The sequence below is a fragment of the Mobula birostris genome, chromosome 12 (genome assembly GCF_030028105.1).
Source record: "Mobula birostris isolate sMobBir1 chromosome 12, sMobBir1.hap1, whole genome shotgun sequence".
Taxonomy (NCBI): Eukaryota; Metazoa; Chordata; class Chondrichthyes; order Myliobatiformes; family Myliobatidae; genus Mobula; species Mobula birostris.
This window is the reverse complement of record NC_092381.1, coordinates 78255024-78281400: the sequence shown is the minus strand read 5'-3', so window position 1 is coordinate 78281400 and position 26377 is coordinate 78255024. Positions and strand designations below refer to the sequence as shown.

General features: G+C 41.0%; 1 protein-coding gene across 3 annotated transcripts in view; it reads right to left on the bottom strand.

Moving 5' to 3' along the window:
* Positions 1-26377, bottom strand: part of kcnt2a (potassium channel, subfamily T, member 2a) — a 976808-nt gene that overhangs the window by 277881 nt on the left and 672550 nt on the right. For all 3 annotated transcript variants that reach the window (XM_072274729.1, XM_072274730.1, XM_072274731.1), the window contains 2 exons: positions 15122-15223; positions 11252-11335 (listed from right to left, as the gene is read on the bottom strand). In XM_072274729.1, the coding sequence (XP_072130830.1) occupies positions 11252-11335; positions 15122-15223 (186 nt within the window). The remainder of the gene's footprint in view (positions 1-11251; positions 11336-15121; positions 15224-26377) is intronic.

Sequence of the window (26377 nt, the reverse complement as noted above, 5' to 3'; positions counted from 1 at the left end):
TGGTGAATAACGAAGAGAAGTATTCCTTCGCTCACTTCCACAGCTTCCAGGCACATTTTCCCACCTTTATCTCTAATCGGTCCTACCTTCACTCCTGTCATCCTTTTTTTTCTTCACATAATTGAAGAATGCCTTGGGGTTTTCCTTTACCCTACTCACCAAGGCCTTCTCATGCCCCTTTCTTGCTCTTCTCAGCCCCTTCTTAAGCTCCATTCTTGCCTCCCTGTATTCGTCAATAGACCCATCTGATCCTTGCTTCCTAAACCTCATGTATGCTGCCTTCTTCCACCTGACTAGATCTTCCACCTCACTTGTCACCCGTAGTTCCTTCACCCTACTATTCTTTATCTTCCTCACCGGGACAAATTTATCCCTAACATCCTGCAAGAGATCTCTAAACATCGACCACATGTCCATAGTACATTTCCCAGCAAAAACATCATCCCAATTTTCACCCACAAGTTCTAGCCTTATAGCCTCATAATTTGCCCTTCCCAAATTAAAAATTTTCCTGTCCTCTCTGCTTCTATCCTTTTCCATGATAATGTTAAAGGCCAGGGAGCAGTGGTCACTGTCCCCCAGATGCTCACCCACTGAGAGATTTGTGACCTGACCCGGTTCATTACCTAGTACTAGATCTAGTATGGCATTTCCCCCTAGTCGGCCTGTCCACATACTGTGACAGGAATCCGTCCTGGACACACTTAACAAACTCTGCCCCATCTAAACCCTTGGAACTAGCCAGGTGTCAATCAATATTAGGGAAGTTAAAGTCACTCATGATAACAGCCCTGTTATTTTTGCATCTTTCCAAAATTTGCCTCCCAATCTGCTCCTCTGTATCTCTGCTGCTACCAGGGGGCCTATAGAATACCCCCAATAGAGTAACTGCTCCCTTTCTGTTCCTGACTTCCACCCATACTGACTCAAAAGAGGATCCTGCTACATTACCCACCCTTTTTGTAGTTGTAATAATATCCCTGACCAGTAATGCCACCCCTCCTCCCCTTTTCCCCCCTCTCTATCCGTTTTAAAGCACTGAAATCCAGGAATATCGAGAATCCATTCCTGCCCTGGTGCCAGTTAAGTCTCTGTAATGGCCACTACATCATAATTCCATGTATATATCCAAGCTCTCAGTTCACCACCTTTGTTCCTGATGCTTCTTGCATTGAGGTACACACACTTCAGCCCTTCTGCCTTACTAGCTTTACACCGTTTATTCTGCTTCTCTTTCCTCAAAGCCTCTCTATATGTTAGATCTGGCTTTACTCCATGCACTTCTTTCACTACTCTATCGCTCCGGGTCCCATCCCCCTTGCAAATTAGTTTAAACCCTCCCGAATGAGGGTCTTGCAGAAGGTCATAATGGATACCATGGTCTGTTTTTCTGAGCAGGTGGTCAAAACCTTTTGGCAGAATGCCCCATCACCAGATGTCACCTAGAAGCACGAACATGTACTTGAGGGGCAGTCTACCTCAGATCTTTCCAGCATGGTAGAGCCATGCTGCCCTCAGGATGACTGAGAAGAGGATGAGACAATCATCCACTTCTTTGTAGACTGCATATTAACGAAGGAGTTCTGCAAAAGGATGCCAGAGTCCTTGTCAAGGTGTGTCCTAAGCTGCTGCATAGCAGGTGACTCTCTGATCGATGAGCTATTTCCAGGAGTGCATACTAAGACAAACATCAAACACTGCTGGAAGATCATTAACTTGATGAAAGATACACTTTGGTCTGACCAAACTCATTAGTCTTGCAATAAGTCCTTAAGGAATGTTGCCGACTGGAAAGCTCCAGAAAAGATTGTAATGAGGTCCTGCTGCCAGTTCACACTGAGGATCTGGGCCAGTTCAACAGCCTCACAGATTTAAGGGTATATTGTTCGAAGAGGCTACATGTGTCATTATGTATATGTCAAAATATATTAACCACTGGCAAGCACATTGTGGGAGCAAGATTTGAAAAAAGTGAAAGGGGCCAATTGGAGCATTCTGCGCACCTGAGATTGAGGTAATTAGGCATTTGCAAGCACCAATAAAAGGAAGAGCAGCTATTGTGGAAGTACCCACTTTAGAGTAAAGGCTTTGAGTCAGAGGCTTCAAACGAGGGTGAAGGCTAACAGGTTTCTGTTAAGCCTATTTTATTCTTTGTCTATTAGTTCCTAACTCATGTGGTGAGAACGTGTCTAGGGTCAATGTTGTGTTCTTCATGTCAGATATAGGAATTCTGGGAGACCTCCAGTCTCCCTGGTAACTACATCTGCATGAGCTGCATCCAGCTGCAACTCCTTGCAGATCTTTTTTTTAATTTCAAAATATACTTTATTCAAAAATAAAATTATATACAATAAATCATTCAATGACTCTCAATCCTTTACATACGTTTCCCTTGTGGTCTCTATGTATCCATACTCCTTGCAGATCATGTCAAGAAACTTGAGCTGCAGCTGTATGAACTACAGCTCATATGTGGAAGTGATAGATAAGATATGAAGAGCATTTGTCACCCTTAAGTTTTAGGAGGCAGCTAGCTGGGTGAATGTCAGGAGGGAAAAATTGAAAAGGCAGACAGTGGAGAGAAAACCACCCCCTCCCCCCCCCCCCCCACACGCACGTTTGTTTCCCTCAGTAACAAGTATAATGATTTGGATACTGTTTGGGCGGGGGAGAGGATGATATACCAGGCGAAAGCTGCAGTGGCCAGGTCTCTGGCACTGAGTCTGGCTGTGTGACTCAGGAGGAGAGTAGAAAGGAATGCAGCGGTGACAGGAGAGTCCATAGTTAGAGGAGCAGGCAGAAGATTGGTAGATGTGAATGAGATACCTGAATAGTATGTTGCTTCCTAGCTGCCAGGTTAAGGATCATCTCACATCAGATCCACAGCACTCTAAAGTGGGAGGGTGAACAGCCAGAAGTCATGGCACATATTAGTGCCAATGACACAGGTAGGGAAAAGGATGAGGTCCTGAAAAGAGAATATAGGCAGCTAGGTAGGAAGTTGAAAGGCAGGACCTCAAGAGTAGAAATTTCTGGATTGCTGTCTGGGCCACACACCAGTGTGAAAGGTTTTACGAACAGTTGAAGAGGCATCAACTCGTTAGGAATAGTCAGTATGGCTTTCTGAGGGTAGGTCATGCTTTAGGAGCGTGACAGAATTCTTTGAAAATGTGACAAAGCACAATTGATGAAGGTAGAGCTGAGGATGTGGAATACAGTGGATTTTAGTGAGGTGTTTGATAAGGCTCCCATAGTAGTCTCAAGCAGAAAGGAGGCATAGGATCCAGGGATACTTAGCTGTGTGGATACAGATTCTGCTTGTCCACAGAAGGCAGTGAGTGAATTCTGCTTAGAGGTTGGTGACTGAAGGACCAGTTCTGTGCTGTAATGTTTTATGATGAAAGACTATATGTGACAACTTGATAACATTATAAATGTAGAGACTTGATGGCATTATAAATGCAAAGAAAGCTTGTTCTGTTGTATTTGTATATATTTTTGTGAATAAAATTAATTTTTGAGAATAAAAAGGAAACGAAGTAGACATTAAAAGGTCTTTTTCATCTGGCCAACTGCTCCAAGAAAATGGCTATTAGGAGAAGGCCAAATGGTGGTCAGTGATGAGCCTTTTTGGCTATTCCCAAATGACAAACATGCTGCCAGTGAAAAGATAGGATGTAACAAATCTACTTTAGTGTCAGAGTTAGACAGGATGTAAGAAGGCCTTCTGGCCCAACTTCCCATGCCAACCAAGCTGTCTTCTTGCACTGGCCCCATTTGCTTTCAATTAGCCAATAACTTTCAAAACGTTTTGAGCTCACCGTATACCCCATTATCACCTTGAGCCTTATTGTCTCCCCAGACAGCACTTTCTCTATAACTGTTGTAATGAAATGATCTATATGAAGGGTATACAAGATGAATTTTTCATTGTACCTCAGTGTCTGGGACAATAATAATAAGCCAATTGCAACCAACTATATACCGATCCAAATGCTGGAAACTGTACCAGCCACGACCATTTCCTTTGGAATTCTCATTCCATGTACCCACCACTCACTGTGTGAGGGAGGAAAAAACCTTGTCTCTCAGGTCCCCTTTAAATCCTTCCCTTCTCATCTTAAAATTCTGACTTCTAGTTTTAAACTCCATGACCACGGAGAAACAAGACTGTGACAATCTATTATATTTATGCCCTTCATAATTTTATAAATCTCTAAGATTACCCCTCAGCCGCCTTCGCTCCTATCCCAAACAATAAAATTTCTCCTTCAGTCCCAGCAACACCTTTTTTACACCTTCTTTAATTTCATCACTTCTTTCCCAAGTATGGAAACCAGAACAGTACAATATATTCTAGGTGCAGTCTCACATCATCTTGCTGATGATATGAGACTAAGTGGAAAATGAACTGTGAGGAGAGAGCAAACAGCTTGCCAAAGAACGGAGACTGGTTGTGAGTAGGCAGGAAGCTGCAAATGGAGATCATTGTGAGTCTGTAGACTTTGATAGTAAGAATAAAATGTAGATTTTGTTCCCCCGTAAGATGAGAAACGCAATAGTTCGCATACAGAGGGTTTACTGCCCTGGTTTGCAACATGCAGTGGAAAACAAAGGTAAAATGAGCAAAGTAAAGTAAGGCAAATATTATCTGGTCTTTAGAGCAAAGAGAATGGATTCAAAGAGTTAAGTGAATCTTATTGAAATAGTAAAGGGATCAGTAAGGACACATTTGACTACTACATGTAGCTTTGACTTCTATACTGGAATAGGATAAACCATCTTTGGAGTCACTCCAAAATAGTCTGACAGGATAGATTCCACAAAATGTTCTGTCAAGGTCACTTGGCCATAATTCACTGTTTAAAAGACTAACAAGTAACCTAGTTTTGAGATGCAAGATTCTGAGAGAGACTTAAAGGTTTAATGACAAAAATCTTTCTTCTGGCCAAACAGCCTTACATTTGAGGACCTATTCTCTAGCTAAAGGTTTGGCCATTTAGGATTGAGAAGAGGTGAAATTTATTTAAGAGGATGGTTACAAACATTTTGAATTGTCTATGTTAGAACATATTAAAGATAAATGGTTTGGGGAGATGGGGATTAAGCAGGAAAAGAGATCATCTAACATCTAAGTGAATGGTGGTAGAGCAGATTCATTGATCTGTAACGCATACTCCTGCTTCTATTTCTTATAGTATGAACACTGAAGATGTCTGTTATGGTACCTTAACTAATTAGAAAATGTCAATTTTGTTATAAAATACTATGCATTTGTCTGTGCAATATTTTTGTGGGCTTTGGTCAGACTCGTATAATCTTCAACTGTTTTTCACACTTTGAATTAAGTTGAGGATGGTGAGGATCCTGGAGACTGGTTGTGAGATTCCTGTATTACTTAAAACTAACCTCCCTAAACCTTTAGAGAAGATGTATTGGGACATAAAAACAGGGAAGAAATACATTTAAATTAAATGCTGCACATAAATCTAGAGGCACTAACCTCTGCTTCATGCTGTTGAATGAAATTAAATTTTATACTAAACTGTCATGGACTTCACTTAGTTTTATTAATGCTGCAAACAACAGATAAAATCCTGCCCCAGTACTGAGGAAAGTAATTGTTGCAGTATATTGCATTAAAAATTTCAATAGCATTTAAAATTATATTAGTAAAATATAACAGAATACAAAATATAATTGATTGACATATCTTTCTTCCCATCTTTTTAGCACTGAAGTAAAATTTGATTGATTACAAGCTGTAGGAGTATAATGTTGGTAAAAAGTTACTGCAGAATGGTTCATTGTAAAACCTTAGTAACTGAATTCTTTCATTAAATTCCAGTAGTACATTCATCGTCAAATATTGTATACAAATAATTTTAAGTACATGTTTTACAACACAAATTCCAAGGACCTGTGGCACATTAGGTTTCAACTTTGACATTCCCAGTGGATATAATTCCTTGTTTATCTGTAGCTTTCTTTATTTAAAAGACAAGGTGCTTATTTACACCTAAGAAGTAATTCCCAATTCTCCTTTTTGATTAAATTTCAAGTTTAACCAAACACTGTTGCTGTCCGAATCAAAGATGGTGAAGAATCAGCATTTAGCTGGGAAATTAAGAACTTGGCTCAACAGTGTCACAACAATCTCTCACTCAATGTCAACAAAATCAAAGAACTGACTATTGACTACAGGAGGAGGAAACCAGAGGTCTATGAGCCAGTCCTCAGTAAGGGATCAGAGGTGAAGAAAGTCAGCAACTTTAAATTTCTTGGCATTACCACTTCAGATGACCTGTCCTGGTTCAAGCATGTGACTGCCATAACAAAGGAGGACCCGCAGCACTTCTGCTTTCTTAGAAGTTTGCACAGATTCAGTATGTTGTCCAGAACCTTGACAAACTTCTATAGGTGTGCAGTGGCGAGTATACTGACTGGTTGTATCATGGTCTGGCACGGGAGCAAAACCCCTCCCTGCTATAGAGCACTTACAAGGAGCGCTGTCGCAGGAAAGCTGCATCTATCATCGAGGAATCCTCCATTCAGACCATGCTGTCTTCTTGCTGCTGCCATCAGGAAGGGTGTACAGGAGCTTTGAGTCCCACACCACCAGGTTCAAGAACAGTTATTTTCCTTCAACCATCATGCTCTTGAACCAGAGGGGATAACTTCATTCACCCTAATACTGAAATGATTCTACAACCGATCGACTCACTTTTAAAGACCCTACAGCCCATTTTCTTAATATTTACTTATAATTCTGTTTCTTTTTATATTTACACATTTTCTTGTCTTTTGCACATTGGTTGTTTGTCCATCTCTGCCATGTGTAGTTTTTCATTGATGTATTGTGTTCTGTTATGCTTAATATGAATGCCCACAAGAAAATGAATCTCAAGGAAGTATATGGTGATATATATGTAATTTGACAATAAATATTCTTTGAACATAAGTTTTTGAATGAAGAAGCTTATTTTAGTGCTTTCATAAAAGGTTACTGAAACAGGACTTATCTTTAGCACTTGTAAATACAAACCTTGGCCAATACTTTCAAAGATTCAGGGTGTAAATTCACCTCTGCATACTTAACAAGCTGTGACTTGTATAGAAGAAGAAGAAGAAGAAAGCCCTTAACTCCAATTGGAGTCATCAGGACGCCGTCATGACGGCGTTTTTTTAGCAAGCTTTTGTACTTTTACGAGGCTGATTTGCTAGCTCAACACTCAACCTAGCACAGATGGAAAGTGTGCAAGGGAGCCAGCTGGATGCGAACTCGGGAGCCTTCGCTCCGAAGTCCGGTGCTGATGCCACTACGCCACCAGCCAGCTTGTGACTTGTATGGTCAGGGCAAAATTATGTCTTCTGTCATTCTGCAGTACTAGCTCCAATTGATTTTTCTGGGTTTGGCAGGAAGATAAATATTAGGGATGAAAAACAGGGAGTCCTCCGTGGACTGTGAGTGGATGCATGGTAATACTCTGCCCCAAATGGAATAGGTTAACCCTAGTAGTGCTCCTCTCTTCCAGCTGGCTTTTCATGTAAACGGGCTCATACATTACATGAACATTTCACTTTATTGGGATAATATTTGTGGGCACTGAACTGGTTGCTCTCTCTCAGACAGCTAGCAAATGCATATTGAGTTATGTGATTTCCATTTGTGTGGTGTGCTGGCCAAATGGTCAGACTATTGGAGTAGAGTTTGGAGCACTAATCCAGAGTTAAAACTGTGAATCACGGCAGATTGGAAATTTGAAATCAATTGAATAAACCTGTCACTATGTAATTACAGGTTGTCTCAGTCTCAGTAACCAAAAACTGCTGAATTGCTGGAAAAAAACCAGCTAGATCACTATCATCCTCCAGGGGATGAAATACACTATCCTTACCTGACCCAAGTATAACTGAAACTTCTCTTCTCATTCAACTCAAAGACAATAAAGAATGTCTAATAAATGACGGCATTCATGTTGTGTGAATGAATAAATAATAAAATAGTAGTTCTATGGTTTCATAAAGTCAAGTCTGTTCCTCTGACTAAAATGCCCTCCTCCTGGAAGTCAGGAAGATTCTTATGGGAATATTTGATGTGGTCTGTAATCTCCAAACATAAAATCCTCTATCAGTTATCATTCCTACATCAATGAATGTCTAAACTGAAGAGGCCAACCAGGTAAAGCAATTCCAATGAGATACCTTGGAGTTATGATAGAATCTCAGAGAAAGTTAGGTGATAATATTTAGTCAGTGGGAATATAGATTAATAAGGTAACACAATCAAGCATGAATCTGATTTTTCAGAACAAATGGATAATTTCAGAAAAATGCTCAGATATTGCAATGGTGCATTGGATATGTTGACAAACACAATCAGCAGGCAAATGCTAAGCAATGTAAAATTAGCTATTAGCTCATTCAAAATTTGCTTAGCAACAGTGAAGATGTCTACTAGGACATATTGTTGCTTAGTTACCACATAGAGCTTACCACCAATTGCTTTTGAACACTCTTTCTTACAAAATTAGACCTGCAAAAAGTTATGTTTTATAACTGCCTAGACATTAGTGTAAAACATTTAATAAAAGGAACAAGATTTGCTTATAGGTTCTTTAATTTAAAGAACAAGACTGAGTGAGCAAGTCAATGGTTTCCACAGCAATCTTTAAGAATTGAAAAAAGTAACAGGGAAGGTGAGATAAACTATGAAGAGTTGATTAGATTAGACCAACAATTTTATAATTTGAAGGGAAGATTTTTGTTTCATGTACTATATGTTCCAATTTTATTTTGGAAAATAACCACAGCCTGTAATGTTCCATTCATAACATGGGAGGATATCCATTCTTCAATTCCTGAATAGGCCCAGAAGAAGGAGAGACTTAATAAAGAGCTTTCTACAGCTTTGCTAGTCTATAACAAATATCATTGATTAGAATTTTGAAGCGTGCCTTGATTTCAACACTATAAAGAAGGAGAAAGAAATTTTTGAGGCTCATCAATCAGGAATGATCAAACTGAGATACAAAAATATTGTATTGAAAGGATAGCAACTATGTTCTATTTTCTGCAAAAGTCTAAAAGATTTCCAGATGAAAATAGTGGACACATTTTTGATAAACTGGAGATCTGGAGAGATTTAGGGGAGAAGTAAAACATGAATAAAAGTGAAACTGCTTTAAAGGACAAGCTTTAGGATTAAAAGAAATGTGAGAGGTTCATTTGAAATTATAAAAGATGCTATGGCTAAGATTGACTGTAGGTGAAGACTTGTTCAAAGGTAAAGGCTATATTGTTCCCATCAGCCTGCTAATATCAGGACATCCAGTATCATGCTTCTCTTCTGCAGAAATAATTAGACACACTTTTGTAACATCTTCAGTTTTTGATCACTCCAGTGCTCTCTTTGCTATTTGATATTTTGCATTCCTTGAACACTGCCAGGCATTTTCTTTAGTAGTAAAACCAAATGTTTGTCATCTTTGTTTTTGCTGAACTATGCTGGGTAGTTCACTTGAGTAAGTTCAAAATTTTGCCCTCACTTTATAACTTCCATTAAGTTAATCTCACTTCTATTTTTTCTGTATATCCTCTAGCCTTTGCACATTCAATGCTTCTTCTGACTTGGGTCTCTTATACATTTCACCCATTTTTATTCAGTCAACAGTATCTGCAAAATTTAGAGAATCCAAACTTCACTTTCTTCTCTGGAATTCCCTTTCTAACCCAGAAGCCCTGCTCAAAACCCAATTTTTTAACTAATCTATTGATCACCTTTCAAACAAGCTCTCAATTCTCGCTTAATATTGTTGATCAAGTTGAAATCATTTGCAGGTATCTGGAAACACTGCTCCTGCTTGATATTGAGATCCAGATTAATTGTATATAGCAGCGGTCCCCAACCACCGGGCCACGGACTGGTACCGGGCCGCAAAGCGTGTGCCACCGGGCCGCGAGGAAACGACATTAGTCAGCTGCACCTTTTTTCATTCCCTGTCACGCCCACTGTTCAGCCATTACGCATGCAAGGTCGTTACCCGCGTATCATCCGTGTCAGCGCGGGAAGGAGATCAACTCTTTGAGCTTGTAAATGATGGCGGGCTGAAAAGTATGTTTGACATAACATCTCTGCCGGCATTCTGGATCAAAGTCAAGGCTAAATATCCTGAGATAGCCACGAAAGCACTAAAAACGTTGCTTCCATTTCCAACATATTTCTGCGAAGCGGAGTTTTCTGCAATGAATGCAATGAAAACTAAATTGCGGAATAGACTGGACATAAGGAACCCCCTTCGAGTATCGCTGTCTCTCATCAACCCTCGATAGGACCGTGTTGTGCCAAAAAACAAGCCCAGGGCTCCCACTGATTCAGCGATATTGATGTGCTGCAATGATTTTATATGTTCACACGGGGAAAATATGTGCTGTGTGTTTAATATCCAAATGTTACTTAAAATGTTATGATTCTATTGACTTACTTACATAACCATATAACAATTACAGCACGGAAACAGGCCATTCCGGCCCTTCTAGTCCATGCCGAACGCTACTCTCACCTAGTCCCACCGACCTGCATTCAGCCCATAACCCTCTATTCCTTTCCTGTCCATATACCGATCCAAATTTTCTTTAAATGATAATATAAAACCTGTCTCTACCACTTCTACTGGAAGTTCGTTCAACACTTACTTCCAGCTCCCCTGTCCTACCCTGATAATTGACTTCTCACTATATTCATGCAAGGAAAGTATGCGCTATGTGTTTAATATTAAATTCGTTAGATAAACCCTTTTAGAAACGAAATTGAGTGTATTATCCACTTATCACCGATATTCCGGTCGTGATTAACATCAACCCCCCCCCCCCCCCCCCAAACAGAATCGCCAAAAATGATTTGCAGGGAAATAAATCGGCAGGTACACGCATGTGCACTGGTGCCCGCGCAAGGCTTCATGGTCATTGTAGTCTTTCTCTGGGTAAACACAATGTATTTGACTGCTACTCTTGTCCGTTGGCAACCCTAACCACTGCCCCCACCCCCGGTCGGCTGGTCCGCAAGAAAATTGTCAATATTAAACCGGTCCGCAGTGCAAAAAAGGTTGGGGACACCTGGTATATAGAAACTGGCACTAAACAAAGGAAAATCTTGGCTTAGAGAAATTCTAAGCAGAGTTAAATTACAAATAAGACATGCACTGTTATTCTGTTTAACAATTCATGCTCTGGAATTTGCAACAGAACTTACAGCACAGAGAAACCCAGAACCTGGTGTGGTATCCAGTCCTAGAAGCAACCTTGTGATAGAAATCATGTAGTCCTTCACAAATGACTGCAATGAAAATAAAAATGGCCAAAAATAAAACAATTAAAATTAAATATATAATGTAACATTTACCACAGTGAAAGATTTTTTCTGAAGACAAAAACATTTAAAACAACTCTCAAATATAGAATAGCTATAGCACAAGAGGTAGCCTTACAGTCCATGGAAGTGATTTCTACTCTATGTTAGAAAGGACCACATTCTAACAGCATCTCCCCTTGGCCCTGTAATATTTTCCCCCTTTTGAATATTTAATAGCTTCTTTCAGAAAGCTGCAATTAAAACCTGAACTGTTGCTAAGAAACTATTCCAAGTCATCAGAATAATTGATAAAGAAGTATTTCCTTCTGCACTTTGTCTCTGTAACTACTGCATCTGTATTTGTTAATTATTTTAAATCTCTTTATTAGATTCTTCTTAATCTTCACGAGTGAAAGAACAGTCTAGCTTCAACAGTCTGTCCACATAACTGAAGTCTTTCATTCTGGGAACAATGGTAGTAAATCCTAAACTTTGACATCTGATCTGAAGTACGGTGCTAGAACCTGGCACAATAATCCACTTGTGGCCTAAACAGGGTTTTATAAAGGGTTCATCATGATTTCCCAGAGTATGAGTCAAGAAGTCACATTGCAGCTATATCAGACTTTGGTTAGGCCACATTTGGAGCATTGTGTGTCGTTCTGAGTACCCCATTACAGAAAATATTAGGAAGCTTTAGAGAAGGTGCACAGGAGTTTCATTGGGATGCTACCAGGATTAGAAAGTATTAGCTATCAGGAGAGAGTGGACAGACATGGATTGTTTTCTCTAGAGCATTTCAGTCTGAAGGAAGAACTGATTGAAGTCCCTAAGATTATGAGAGGCAAAGATAGGGTACATAGTTGGAGTCTTTTTCCTTGGCTTGAAATGTCAGGTATTAAAGGTCGTAACTTTAATGTGAGAGAAAAAAAAATAAGGGAGATGTAAAGTGTTTGCTTTACACAGAGAGTATTACGTGTCTGAATCACACTGCTGGGGCTGGTGGGGTGAGGGTGGTGAAAGCAGATAAGATAGTGCCATTTAAGGGGCATTTAAATAGACACACTGGCATATGTACATGAAGGGAATGGAGGATATATGGATCATGTGCAGACAGACGGGAATTTCATTTTGGCTCATAGTCAGTACAATAATTGTGTGCTGAATGGCATGTTCATTGGGTACTGCTGAAGCTTTATGAGGAGTCGGTCAGACCATACTTGGAATGTTGTGAGAAATTTAAGGAAAAATGTGCTGGTTCTGGAAGGGGTTCAGAAGAGGTTCACAGGATTGATCCCAGGAATGAAGGTCTTAACGTATATGGTGAGGTCGATACTCTTGGCCTGTACTCACTGAAATTCAGAAAAATGGGGAGAATCCCACTGAATCCTTATGAATACTGAAAGGCTATGAGTCGATATGGGGAACATGTTTCCACTAGTAAGAGAGTCCAGGATCTGAGGATACAGCCTCAGAAATAAATGGCCATCCTTTTAAAACTGAGATGAGGAGGAACTTCTTCAACCAGTAGGCAGTGAGTCTGTGGCATTTGTTGCCACAGAAGGCTGTGGATGCCAAGTCATTAGGTACATTTAAGGCAGAGATTGCTAGGTTCTTGACCAGTAAAGGGTTTAAGAGTTATGGAGTGAATAGGGTTGAGAAGAGAGGAAAAAAAAATCAACCATTACTGAATGGCAGAGCAGAATTAATGGGGTGAAAGGCCTAATTCTGCACTTATATATTATGGTCTTGTGTTTTGACCCCAGGGTAATTGAGATGATTGAGATGGAGATTAATGGGAGGACTGAGAGTTAGGAATTGCACGGTGAAGGTGATCAGTCATAAGTCGAAATGTTCATATTGATCAATCGGTACATGAAAGTGATGTAAGATGATAATTAACAATGAAGCGCAGGATGAAGGTGGACCTGAGATCCTTGCAGCCCTTGCTGAGCAGGGCATAGATCAGAACACAGGAGCTGTAAGTCAGAGGTGATTTTATTTAATTCATTTTTGGACACAGGGAACCACTACAGGACCAGAAATTATTGTCTATCTCTAAATGTCCTTGTGGGTGGCAAAATGGAAATATATCTCCAACAAAGGAGGTGTAAGGCGCTCCTTCCCTCCCTTTGGGCAAAGTGTAGCACCTGGTTAGACCCCGATCAGGGTCATGTGAAGCCACGGGAGCCAGCGGTGGATGGTCAGATGAGCAGCTGGTGCATATCACATCTTGGTTATGTGACCACTGACGCCAGGAAGACAATCTCTGAAGGGTATTGATAATGGCTGAGGTCACCTGCCTTGTAAGTCACTGCCCAGAAGAAGGCAATGGCAAACCACTTCTGGGGAAAAATTTGCCAAGAACAATTATGGTCATGGAAAGAGCATGATTGCTTGCCTCATACAACACAGCACATAACGAACAAACCAATTGTCCTGATAAGGTGGTGCTGATTTGCTTTCTTGAACTGCTGCAGTTCTTCTGAAGGTAAACCCACAGTGTGGTTGCATAGGGAGTTTCAAGACTGAGCCTATAATGATGATGGGCCACTGTATATATGTTTCTAAGGCAGGATGATATTACTTCTGGGACGGAAGACTTGTGGACAGTGGTGTTTTCACGTATTGCTGCTCCTGTTCTTCATAGTGGTATTTTTAAGAGATGCTGTCGGTACAAGCTGCTTCAGCTGGGTATGGTGTAACAGTAAGAAAATGGCAGATACCATCTGTACACATGGACTATAATTTACCTGTAAGCAATTTAAGTTGCATTACACCTTGCACAAATAAAGTGGATGGCACTCTACCTACAGAAGGAGGAAGCGATCTACAATGAGACATAACAGTATAATTAGACCAACTGGGCCATCAAATCTGCTTCTCCATGCCAGCATGGTTGACATCCCTCTCCACCCAATTCTCCTGCCTTCAATCCGTAACACTTGACACTCTATCGAGAACCTATCAATTTCCCATTGATTTAGCCTCTACAGCTGTCTGTGACAATTAATTCCACAGGTTCACCACCCTTTGACTATAGATATTCCTCATCTCTATTCTAAAGGGATGTCCTTCTATTCTGAGGCTGTGCCTTCTGGTCCTTGTCTCCCTCACTATAGGAAACATCCTCTCGATGCCCGCCCCACTGAGGCCTTTCCAGAATTGAGGAATCCTAGGGTGGACTCTATAGGCATGACAAGAGCACCTTAGCACTTATGGAGATCTCAGAGTTGAGAGACAAGCAGAATGTATGAATAGTTGCATCGATAATAGTGCATGCATTGATAAATACTTATTAAAGTGTCTGTATGCAAATAATTGATAGCTTTCACAGGTTTCCTTTTTAAAGGATAAAGTATGCAAGTGTAAAGGTGCCTTTAAGAGCTGAGGGCACTGCATTTTGTGACCATTGTGCACTTTTGTAGCTAACACACTGTCTCAGTAATAATTCTTGCCTTCAGTGAAGGATGTTCTGCCATTAGTTCTGGGTTTATTATATGCTCATACAAGCAGGAAGACAGAGCCTACAGCTACTGCAAATGGAAGCTAACATAATATATACGTGGAAGCTAACAGAAATTTATATCATATCAAGACTTGTCAGCTGGCTATTTGGCATTTTGATGGAATTAAAATAAGGCCTTATTTGGTTGTCTTGATTATAATAACCAAAGCACCAGCATTTTACACATTTGATTTAGATTTAATGGCAGCGTGCTGGGGTTGCAGGTTTGTTTCAAAGAGTTAAAAAAACAAGAGAAGTTCTACCTGGTACAGAAGTGTATCCAACATGCTGATGCTGAAGACACGTCCAGCAGCAAATGGTTGACGAAACATGAATGCCAAATTGGAACCTTTCTCACGTTCCTTCTGTCGGAGAGAAAGGTTGTCTTTTATTTTTGTTTTCAGCAGAGCAACACTGCCTCTGACTGGCTAGTGCAGGAAACACTGAAGCAGATCACAGCATAAATACAGTTAAAATTTACTTAGAAATTGCAAGAATTATATGAGAGTTGATAGGACTTCAAAGAAAATGAATGTTTAGTGTTTTATTGAATTTTGATGAATATCATTTTTAAGTTATTTGAAAATACAGAAATCTATAAAAACAGTTCAATGTTTGAGTCAAAGATACTGATTGCTAAACCAGGCTGAGATATTAAGGGAAGAATCGTTTTCACAGGATACCTTCATTATGTCATGCTATTTATTATGTCATCGTCACATTTTGCTACAAGTCTGCAAATTGGTGTCCCAATGCAGTTGAAGGAGCTTTACAACTGTGGCTTTTGTTCCATCATTTCATTTGTTGGGAAATATTGTTAAGCATGCTTTGAATGATCAGCACAGAAAAGATCACCATCTACCTTGCAACATTTACATAATTTAATATCGCAGAGACCAGTGCACTCACATTGCAAATTCCAATTCTGTTGAGCATTTCCATTCCATTACCTGTACCATTAAAAAAAAACCAGCACAGTTCCAACTAGAACATTCAAAATAATTATAATATTGCAAATGCTGGAAATGCATCTGTGATAGCTCTTTGCAACATCATGTTTGTGGGCCTCCAAAGGAGAATGCATCAAACTAAAAGCTCATGCATACAACATCGCCAACAGTAGCGGGAAAACTTGAAGATGGGGGAAAATTTGAAATCCAGAAAAATCCACTAAACAATAAATAGGGAAAAGGAAGATAGATTATGAAAGTAAACCAGCACAAAATATAAAAACAGATAGTAAAAGTTTATAATAATTATATAAAACAGAATATTGAGGCTAAAATGAAACATGAGTCTCTTGAAAGATGAAAACATTGAGTAATGTGGAAATGACTGAGGCCTTAAATGGCTACTTTGTGGTACTCGTCATGGTGGATGAGATATCTAACATGGAAAAAAGTAATGTTACCGATGTGATGGAAGGTCAGGACCTCAATACAATCACTGTCACCAAAGAGGTAGTGATGAGCAAACTAGTGAGCTTAAAAGGCAGACAAGCCCCCTGGTCCTGATGAGATGCATCTCAGGGTACTACAGAAATGGCAGAAGTTGTAGCACCTGCATTTACCAAAGCTCTCTGGTTTATGGGCAAATCCTGGCCAATTAGAAGACAACACGTTATTTAAAAAAAGGATGTAGGCAAATGCATTAACCATAGGTCAGTTAGCTTAATGTCTGCAGTAAGGAAAATGAAGAAAGAAGTGTTGACACAACTGGTTATAACTGGTTCCATCAGGCATATGCAGCATGGATTTATAAAGAGCTGGTCTTATTTGACAAACTTACTGCAGTTCATTAAGCACAGATTATAGAGGGGTACTGGAGCTAACAGGCCTATAGTTACCCTTTTTTAATGTCTTTGTCTCTTCTTGAATTTGTTATTTTCGTATTCACTGGCACCCTTCCAGAACTCAATGAACGTTAAAACAATTCAACTGAAGGCTCTGCTATTTCTGCAGCCATTTCCTTTAAAATCATCAGGTGTGAGCCATGGGGTCACCTTGACTAGTCGGCTTGAATCCTATTAATTTTTCCAAAACTTTGTAGCAATCCCTATCATGAGGGATTTAAGCTCTTCCATGCTACTTGGAAATTTCCCTAAGAAATCGTTAGGACATTTACCATGTCCTCCACTCTAAAGACTGATGCAAAGTGTTATTTTAAACTTGCATGCCATTTCTGTTTTTCCTGTTATGAGATCCTCATCTCGCCCTTTAGGGGTCCCACATTTACTCTAGCTATGTTTTTATTTTCTATATATAAGCATGGAAGCCATTGTTCTTTGTTTTGATTTGTGAGTCAGTTTTCTCTTAACTGATCTTCTCCCTCCTAAAGATTAAAAAGACAAATCTTTTTAGCCTTTAGTGATTGGTTCCTGTTGAACTCCCTGGTCCTCTAATTGTACTTGCCACTTTATGTGCTCTAGCTTCGTTTTGTCTATTCTGTTTGCTTCCTAATGTAGGAGGCCATTCAATCTTCCATGCTCATGCTGACTTCCAAGGAATTAATCCCATTTGCCTTCTTAGAGTCCTCTACTGTTCTTTACTGCCTGTCACGCCACTGGCATTTAGGGCAGCAATGAAGGCCCTTCTCTCTGTCTGTCCATACCGTCACACACAGATATAGAAGGATTATTCATTGCTGTTTTCATAACATTGTTTTTAACCAGTCAGGATTGTTAGCCCTGAGTGGAACACCCAAGCCTGGAGAACCGGTGGACCACTCTTAGTCTGGCATCTACCCTTTGACCTGTTTAGGATGGGTGAACCGACCAAGAGTCAAAGCTCAAGGCCCTGACTCTAGCCAACATAGCTCTCTGGGTCATTGAGGCATGCTACCCTTCAAACCCTATGACAAGGTTGTACACCTCTTGGAGGTGTTCTGTCTGTTACTTGCATCTTATTCTATTACTAACATGACAGGGAAGAGGTGTTGAGGTTTTCCAACTTGACAGATGATAAGAGGCATGGATACTTTAGAATGGACAGTCAGTGCCTTTTTTCCCCAGAGCAGCAATGGATAATACCTGAGGACATAATGTTAAGGTGAGCAGAGGAAAGCTTAGGTGAGATATCAGAGAGTGGTAACTACCTGGAACACACTGCTTGGGGCGGTGGTAGAGGCTAATACACTAGGGGCACCTAAGAGACTCTTAGATGGGCGTATGGATGAAAGAAAATGGAGGGCTATATAGGAGGAGGGAAGGGATGGATTGATGTTAGAATAGGTTAAAAGATGGACACATCATTGTGGGCTTAATGACCTGTACGTGTTGTAATGTTCTGTGTTATTTGTAGAAGTACATTAAGGTGGATAAACTTCTAAGATCTAACCGTGTGGGAAGCTAGAGAAGAAATTGCAGAGGTCTTTGAAGAGATTTTTGATTCATCTCTTGCCATAGGGGTTCTGGAAGTCTGGAGATTGACTCACGTGATGGCACTTTTATTAAAAAAGGGTAACAAACATAAACTGGGAAACTACAGGCTAGTGAGTCTGTCATCAGTGATTGATGAATTGCTGGAGGCGATTCTGAGGAACAGAATCTACCAACAGATAGGGTCTGATTCAGCACATCCAGAATGGCTTTGTGTATGTGAAGTTATGCCGGACAAATTCTTGGAGTTCTTGAAGGATGAAAGCAAAAGTGTAGATGAGGTTGGAGTAGTGGATGTTGTGTATATGGACTTCTGTAAGGCCCTTGACAAGGTCCTTCATAGCAGGCTAATCTGAAAAGTTAGATTGTATGGGCTCCAATGGAAAATAACAGACTGGATTCACACTTGTCTCAGCCGTTGAAAGCAGAGTGCAATAGTCAGAGGTAGCTTCTCAGACTGGAGACCTGTGCTTGTTGGTGTGCCACGGGGGTCAGTGCTTGGACCTTTGTTGTTTGTAATTTATCTATGTGATTTGTATGCGATTGTACAAGGCAAGGTTAGCAAGTGTGCAGATAATATTAAAATAGGTAGATAGTCAAGAAGGTTATGAAAAATTATAGGGTAATTTTGGTCAACTAGGTATGTGGATTAAGGATTGACCAATACCCTTCAATCCAGATTATTATGCAGTACTTGTACATGAATGATAAGGCCCGGTGGTGGTGGTGGGGGGGGGGGCGTGTGTTATAGAACAGAAGAACAGAAGGACTACAAGTGTGTTATGGAACGGAAGGAGAACAAGTACATAGTTTGCTATAAGTCACATCACAGGATAGGGTACTGAAGGTGATGTTTGACAACCTGGCCTTTTACAGTCAGAGCATTGAGTACAGGAGTTAGGAAATTGTCTCAGCTACATGACACAATGGTGAGGCCATACTTTAAGTATTGTGTATAGTAATAGTCACCCTGCTTTAAGAAAGATGTTATTAAACTAGAACAAGCACAGAAAAGATTTACCAGGATGTTGTCTGGGCTTCGGAGCCTAAGGTATAAGGACAGGTTGAGTCGACTAGGACTTCGTTCCCTGGAATATAGAAGATTGAGGAGTGACCTACTTGAGGTATATATCATGAGGGGCATACACCATGTGAAAGATGAAAGTATATAGTCTTTTCCACTAGGGAGGAGATGGTAAAACAAGGGAGCATAGGTTTAAGATTACAAATGAAAGGTTTAGAAGAGACATCAGGGGCAGTTTCTTCATGCAAAGGGTGGTCTTTATTTGGAAAGAACTGCTAGAAATAGTGGGCAAGGCAAGGACGAGCAATGCTTACAAGCCATCTAGTTAAGGCCATAGGATAGGACAGGCTAACAGGGATATGGGCCAAACATGAGCAGACGGGCCTAGCTTGCTGGATGAAACATTCAGATTGGTCAAGTTGGGCCAAAGGACATGTTTCCATGCTGAATGACAATCGCATACCCATTAGCTCCTCTGAGATTGTTTTTTTCCCATTAACCCATACCAAGGGATAATTTACAGCAAGCCAATTAATCTACGGACAGGGAGATATTAAAGACTGCAGATGCTGGAGTCTGGAGCAATAGGTAAGAAACTGAAGGAACTCAGCAGGCCAGGTAGTATCTGAGGAGAAAAATCGACAGTTGACAGCAAGTCAAGACCCTTCATCTGGTTCAGCATCCTGTTTATTGCTTTTAACCTGCCTTTGGGAAATAAATGGAAATCAGCGCATCTATCAGAAACATGCATAGTTACAGAGAGAAATTCCACATACACAGCATTGTAGGTCTGGTTTAAACCTAGGTTACTGTAAGGCAGAATCACCACCTATTGCACCACTCTTACATCTTTACACCTTGGGCAGAGCCATAAAATAGGCCATTAGGGGCAAAGCTTTGGGTTCTTATGGAAGAAGGTGGCAGGAGGGTGGAATTTTAACTCACCCCATTAAAAGAAGAATATATGTAAAACACTTAAGATAAAATAAGTCCTAGTTCTACTTTGTCATTTCTTTCAACCATTTTTATCCAAATAATGAGAAGACTAAGTGATTACACAAAGTGTTATTAAGGCAAAGAGCAAGTTGTAGAAGTTGGAATAGAAAAAGGGAAGAGGAATTAAAGCATGTCAGTATAAATGCTGACATATACACAACAGCTGAATAGCTGTAAATTCTAAATAATTCATTATAATTCTGCACCTTGTGCCATGTTAACTCCACTGCTAGGGCGGTGCATGAGGCCTTTTATAGATTCTGGGATAAACATTATTAATGAATGAAAAATGGATAGAAATTCATTCTATCACATCATGTGCCAGCAGCCTACTTATGTACTGGTAGTTGTCCCCCTGACCTTCGCAAGGCATTTATGGTTGTATGCCCAATATTTGAAAATCTGACAAATGAAGGGCAGAGAAGGCTGGCTGCTGAAATCTGCTAGAACTCTGACAGAAATACTTGGGCAGTATTCTTTCAGTGGGAATTAAAAGCACCAGTTCTTCCTTTGGCACTGAATAGGAGGATATTGGGAGGTAACCAAATCAGTAAATACTATAGGTAATGTTTTGGAAACCTAGATGCAGACAATTATGATGAATTGTGAGATTAGCATCAGGTAACTCAAATTCAAACCAACGACAGGCAAATGTAAGAATCGTATTAGAAAATTATTCTTCACACAGACACATAAACGCGGAGAATAAACTCCAGTTAGGTTACTGGAAAAAACAATCTAAAAATCATTTTAGAAGCAATGGATTTTACATAGTGAGGACTTCAGTATCTTTCTTGTTGGATGAGTCGTAAAATGATTTCTTGATTATTTTGTGACCCATACAAAATTGGCAGGGGCCTCATCTGCCTGTCTTGAATGTTCTGGGGTTACTAAATACACATTTTATTTATTCCTTTGCAGGCTGCAGACATTGCTGGCAATTCTGTCATCTATTATACACTGGAAACTCTCCTCAAATTGAATCTGGAGCTACATAAAGACAGACTTTCTTTCACGAAGAAACCTGAAGGATTAGTCAATGAACATCCAGTAGTTTTCTTCTCATTGTTACTAATTAAAAATTCCAGATGCATTTAAATACTTGAATTAAATTCTCCAGCTGCTACAGTGAAATTCAATGACCGTGTCAAACACTTGAACAACAAGAATCAGAATCGGCTTTAATATCACTGGCATCTGTTATGAAATTTATTAACAAGGATTTTATTTCTCCATTTAAGAGCTGGCAAAGAATGCATAGGAAAAGGGAACCAGTCCAAAATCTGAAAGCACAAAGTAATGATAGCAAAAATTGAAAATTTTAAAGATCTACAATGAAAAGCTAATTTATATAATCTTTTAACTGTAAGTGAAAATCTAATACAGAAGCTATGGACTAGTTCCTGAGGATTGGAGGGTGGCTAATGTAACCCCACTTTTTGAAAAAGGAGGGAGAGAGAAACCGGGGAATTATAGACCGGTTAGCCTAACGTCGGTGGTGGGGAAACTGCTGGAGTCAGTTATCAAAGATGTGATAACAGCACATTTGGAAAGCGGTGAAATCATCGGACAAAGTCAGCATGGATTTGTGAAAGGAAAATAATGTCTGACGAATCTCATAGAATTTTTTGAGGATGTAACTAGTAGAGTGGATAGGGAAGAACCAGTGGATGTGGTATATTTGGATTTTCAGAAGGCTTTTGACAAGGTCCCACACAGGAGATTAGTGTGCAAATTTAAAGCACACGGTATTGGGGGTAAGGTATTGATGTGGATAGAAAATTGGTTAGCAGACAGGAAGCAAAGAGTGGGAATAAACGGGACCTTTTCAGAATGGCAGGCGGTGACTAGTGGGGTACCGCAAGGCTCAGTGCTGGGACCCCAGTTGTTTACAATATATATTAATGACTTGGATGAGGGAATTAAATGCAGCATCTCCAAGTTTGTGGATGACACGAAGCTGGGCAGCAGTGTTAGCTGTGAGGAGGATGCTAAGAGGATGCAGAGTGACTTGGATAGGTTGGGTGAGTGGGCAAATTCATGGCAGATGCAATTTAATGTGGATAAATGTGAAGTTATCCACTTTGGTGGCAAAAGTAGGAAAACAGATTATTATCTGAATGGTGGCCGATTAGGAAAAGGGGAGGTGCAACGAGACCTGGGTGTCATTATACACCAGTCATTGAAAGTGGGCATGCAGGTACAGCAGGTGGTGAAAAAGGTGAATGGTATGCTGGCATTTATAGCGAGAGGATTCGAGTACAGGAGCAGGGAGGTTCTACTACAGTTGTACAAGGCCTTGGTGAGACCACACCTGGAGTATTGTGTGCAGTTTTGGTCCCCTAATCTGAGGAAAGACATCTTTGCCATAGAGGGAGTACAAAGAAGGTTCACCAGATTGATTCCTGGGATGGCAGGACTTTCATATGAAGAAAGACTGGATGAACTGGGCTTGTACTCGTTGGAATTTAGAAGATTGAGGGGAGATCTGATTGAAACGTATAAAATCCTAAAGGGATTGGACAGGCTAGATGCAGGAAGATTGTTCCCGATGTTGGGGAAGTCCAGAACGAGGGGTCACAGTTTGAGGATAAAGGGGAAGTCTTTTAGGACCGAGATTAGGAAAAACTTCTTCACACAGGGAGTGGTGAATCTATGGAATTCTCTGCCACAGGAAACAGTTGAGGCCAGTTCATTGGCTATATTTAAGAGGGAGTTAGATATGGCCCTTGTGGCTACGGGGATCAGGGGGTATGGAGGGAAGGCTGGGGCAGGGTTCTGAGTTGGATGATCAGCCATGATCATAATAAATGGCGGTGCAGGCTCGAAGGGCCAAATGGCCTACTCCTGCACCTATTTTCTATGTTTCTATGTTTCTATGTTAATACAGTTATCACTGAAATATATCAAGTAAGAAAAAAAGAAAACGGGATAAGGATGGAAATATTACTATGATTTAAGATATATATTTTACCAAAGGGGAGACATCTAGGATACCCTACTCGCAGGCAAAGGGAGGGATGGGAGATTTGCAACCAGAGATGTCCCACTCAGGATATTTTACTTCTTGAAGATGTAACTTGCATCTCGGACAAAATAATTTTAGTGACTTATTTTCTTGCAATGTATTCTTTTTGTACCATTGCTACCACTATGATATAGAGTATCAGAGGACATAGATGAATTTATCAATGTGATGAAGGATAAAATCTGCTGTTTACACCAAAGTAGTCAACCTGCTTATCAACACTGCTACAAACACACACTGCACCAATAAATTCAAAAAAATGAATAGTAAATATTTATTGCATCTGTTACTTTTGGAATGAAAAACTGCATGAACCCAAAGAGTGAAAGTCTTCCTTTCCTATACTTGATTTACAATTTAAATCTTCTCTCCCAAAATTACTTATCATTATATCTGGATGTATGAAATATTCTACATTTGTCCTTTAAAGGTATAACACAGCTCTTCCAAGTAGGTTGCATACTGGAGACTCAAGAGTTCGTAGTTGCATGTTTCTGTTTTCATATCATTGGCATGATCTGATAAATTCGAAATCCACATCAGAAATTACAGAGCAGCTAGAAATTGAAAAGTACCCATTGGATTTCACAATCCACTGAATTTCTTCTACACTGCTTACACAATGAAAGATACACAACCTCAGAAGTGAAGGAACATTTTTTTTAAGATACAGCAAAAAATCAAGAATTCACAGCAAGGACTGGAAACACAAGAATTTGATTGACAGATACATATACACAAATGAGTAAAATAAAGGCAGAGTAAAATCTTATAGGATTGAAGCAAACAACAGGAATTCTGCAGATGCTGGAAATTCAAGCAACACACATCAAAGTTGCTGGTGAACGCAGCAGGCCAGGCAGCATCTCTAGGAAGAAGTGCAGTCGACGTTTCAGGCCGAGACCCTTCGTCAGGACTAACTGAAGGAAGAGTTAGTAAGGGATTTGAAAGTTGGAGGGGGAGGGGGAGATCCAAAATGATAGGAGAAGACAGGAGGGGGAGGGATGGAGCCAAGAGCTGGACAGGTGATTGGCAAAAGGGGATACGAGAGGATCATGGGACAGGAGGTCCGGGAAGAAAGACAAAGGAGGGGGGGACCCAGAGGATGGGCAAGAGGTATATTCAGAGGGACAGAGGGAGAAAAAGGAGAGTGAGAGAAAGAATGTGTGCATAAAAATGAGTAACAGATGGGGTACGAGGGGGAGGTTGGGCCTTAGCGGAAGTTAGAGAAGTCAATGTTCATGCCATCAGGTCGGAGGCTACCCAGACGGAATATAAGGTGTTGTTCCTCCAACCTGAGTGTGGCTTCATCTTTACAGTAGAGGAGGCCGTGGATGGACATGTCAGAATGGGAATGGGATGTGGAATTAAAATGTGTGGCCACTGGGAGATCCTGCTTTCTCTGGCGGACAGAGCGTAGATGTTCAGCAAAGCGGTCTCCCAGTCTGCGTCGGGTCTCGCCAATATATAAAAGGCCACATCGGGAGCACCGGACGCAGTATATCACCCCAGTCCCCTCTACCACCACTCTGCTCCGTCTAGTGGAATTAGTCCTTACTCTTAATAATTTCTCCTTTGGCTCCTCCCACTTCCTCCAAACTAAAGGTGTAGCTATGGGCACCCGTATGGGTCCTAGCTATGCCTGCCTTTTTGTTGGGTTTGTGGAACAATCTATGTTCCGTGCCTATTCTGGTATCTGTCCTCCACTTTTCCTTTGCTACATCGATGACTGCATTGGCGCTGCTTCCTGCACGCAAGCAGAACTCGTTGACTTTATTAACTTTGCCTTCAACTTTCACCCTGCCCTCAAGTTTACCTGGTCCATTTCCGACACCTCCCTCCCCTTTCTAGATCTTTCTGTCTCTGTCTCTGGAAACAGCTTATCCACTGATGTCTACTATAAGCCTACTGACTCTCACAGCTATCTGGACTATTCCTCTTCTCACCCTGTATCTTGCAAAAACGCCATCCCCTTCTCGCAATTCCTCCGTCTCCGCCGCATCTGCTCTCAGGATAAGGCTTTTTATTCTAGGAAAAGGGAAATGTCTTCCTTTTTTAAAGAAAGGGGCTTCCCTTCCTCCACTATCAACTCTGCTCTTAAACGTATCTCCCCCATTTCACGTACATCTGCTCTCACTCCATCCTCTCGCCACTCCACTAGGAATAGGGTTCCCCTGGTCCTCACCTACCACCCCACCAGCCTCCGGGTCCAACATATTATTCTCCGTAACTTCCGCCACCTCCAATGGGATCCCACCACTAAGCACATCTTTCCCTCCCCCCCTCTCTCTGTATTCCGCAGGGATCGCTCCCTACACAACTCCCTTGTCCATTCGTCCCCCCCATCCCTCCCCACTGATCTCCCTCCTGGCACTTATCCGTGTAAGTGGAACAAGTGCTACACATGCCCTTACACTTCCTCCCTTACCATCATTCAGGGCCCCAAACAGTCCTTCCAGGTGAGGCAACACTTCACCTGTGAGTCGACTGGGGTGATATACTGCGTCCGGTGCTCCCGATGTGGCCTTTTATATATTGGCGAGACCCGACGCAGACTGGGAGACCGCTTTGCTGAACATCTACGCTCTGTCCGCCAGAGAAAGCAGGATCTCCCAGTGGTCATACATTTTAATTCCACATCCCATTCCCATTCTGACATGTCCATCCACGGCCTCCTCTACTGTAAAGATGAAGCCACATTCAGGTTGGAGGAACAACACCTTATATTCCGTCTGGGTAGCCTCCGACCTGATGGCATGAACATCAACTTCTCTAACTTCCGCTAAGGCCCCACCTCCCCCTCGTACCCCATCTGTTACTCATTTTTATGAACACATTCTTTCTCTCACTCTCCTTTTTCTCCCTCTGTCCCTCTGAATATACCTCTTGCCCATCCTCTGGGTCCTCCCCTCCCTTGTCTTTCTTCCCGGACCTCCTGTCCCATGATCCTCTCGTATCCCCTTTTGCCTATCACCTGTCCAGCTCTTGGCTCTATCCCTCCCCCTCCTGTCTTCTCCTATCATTTTGGATCTCCCCCTCCCCCTCCAACTTTCAAATCCCTTACTCACTCTTCCTTCAGTTAGTCCTGACGAAGG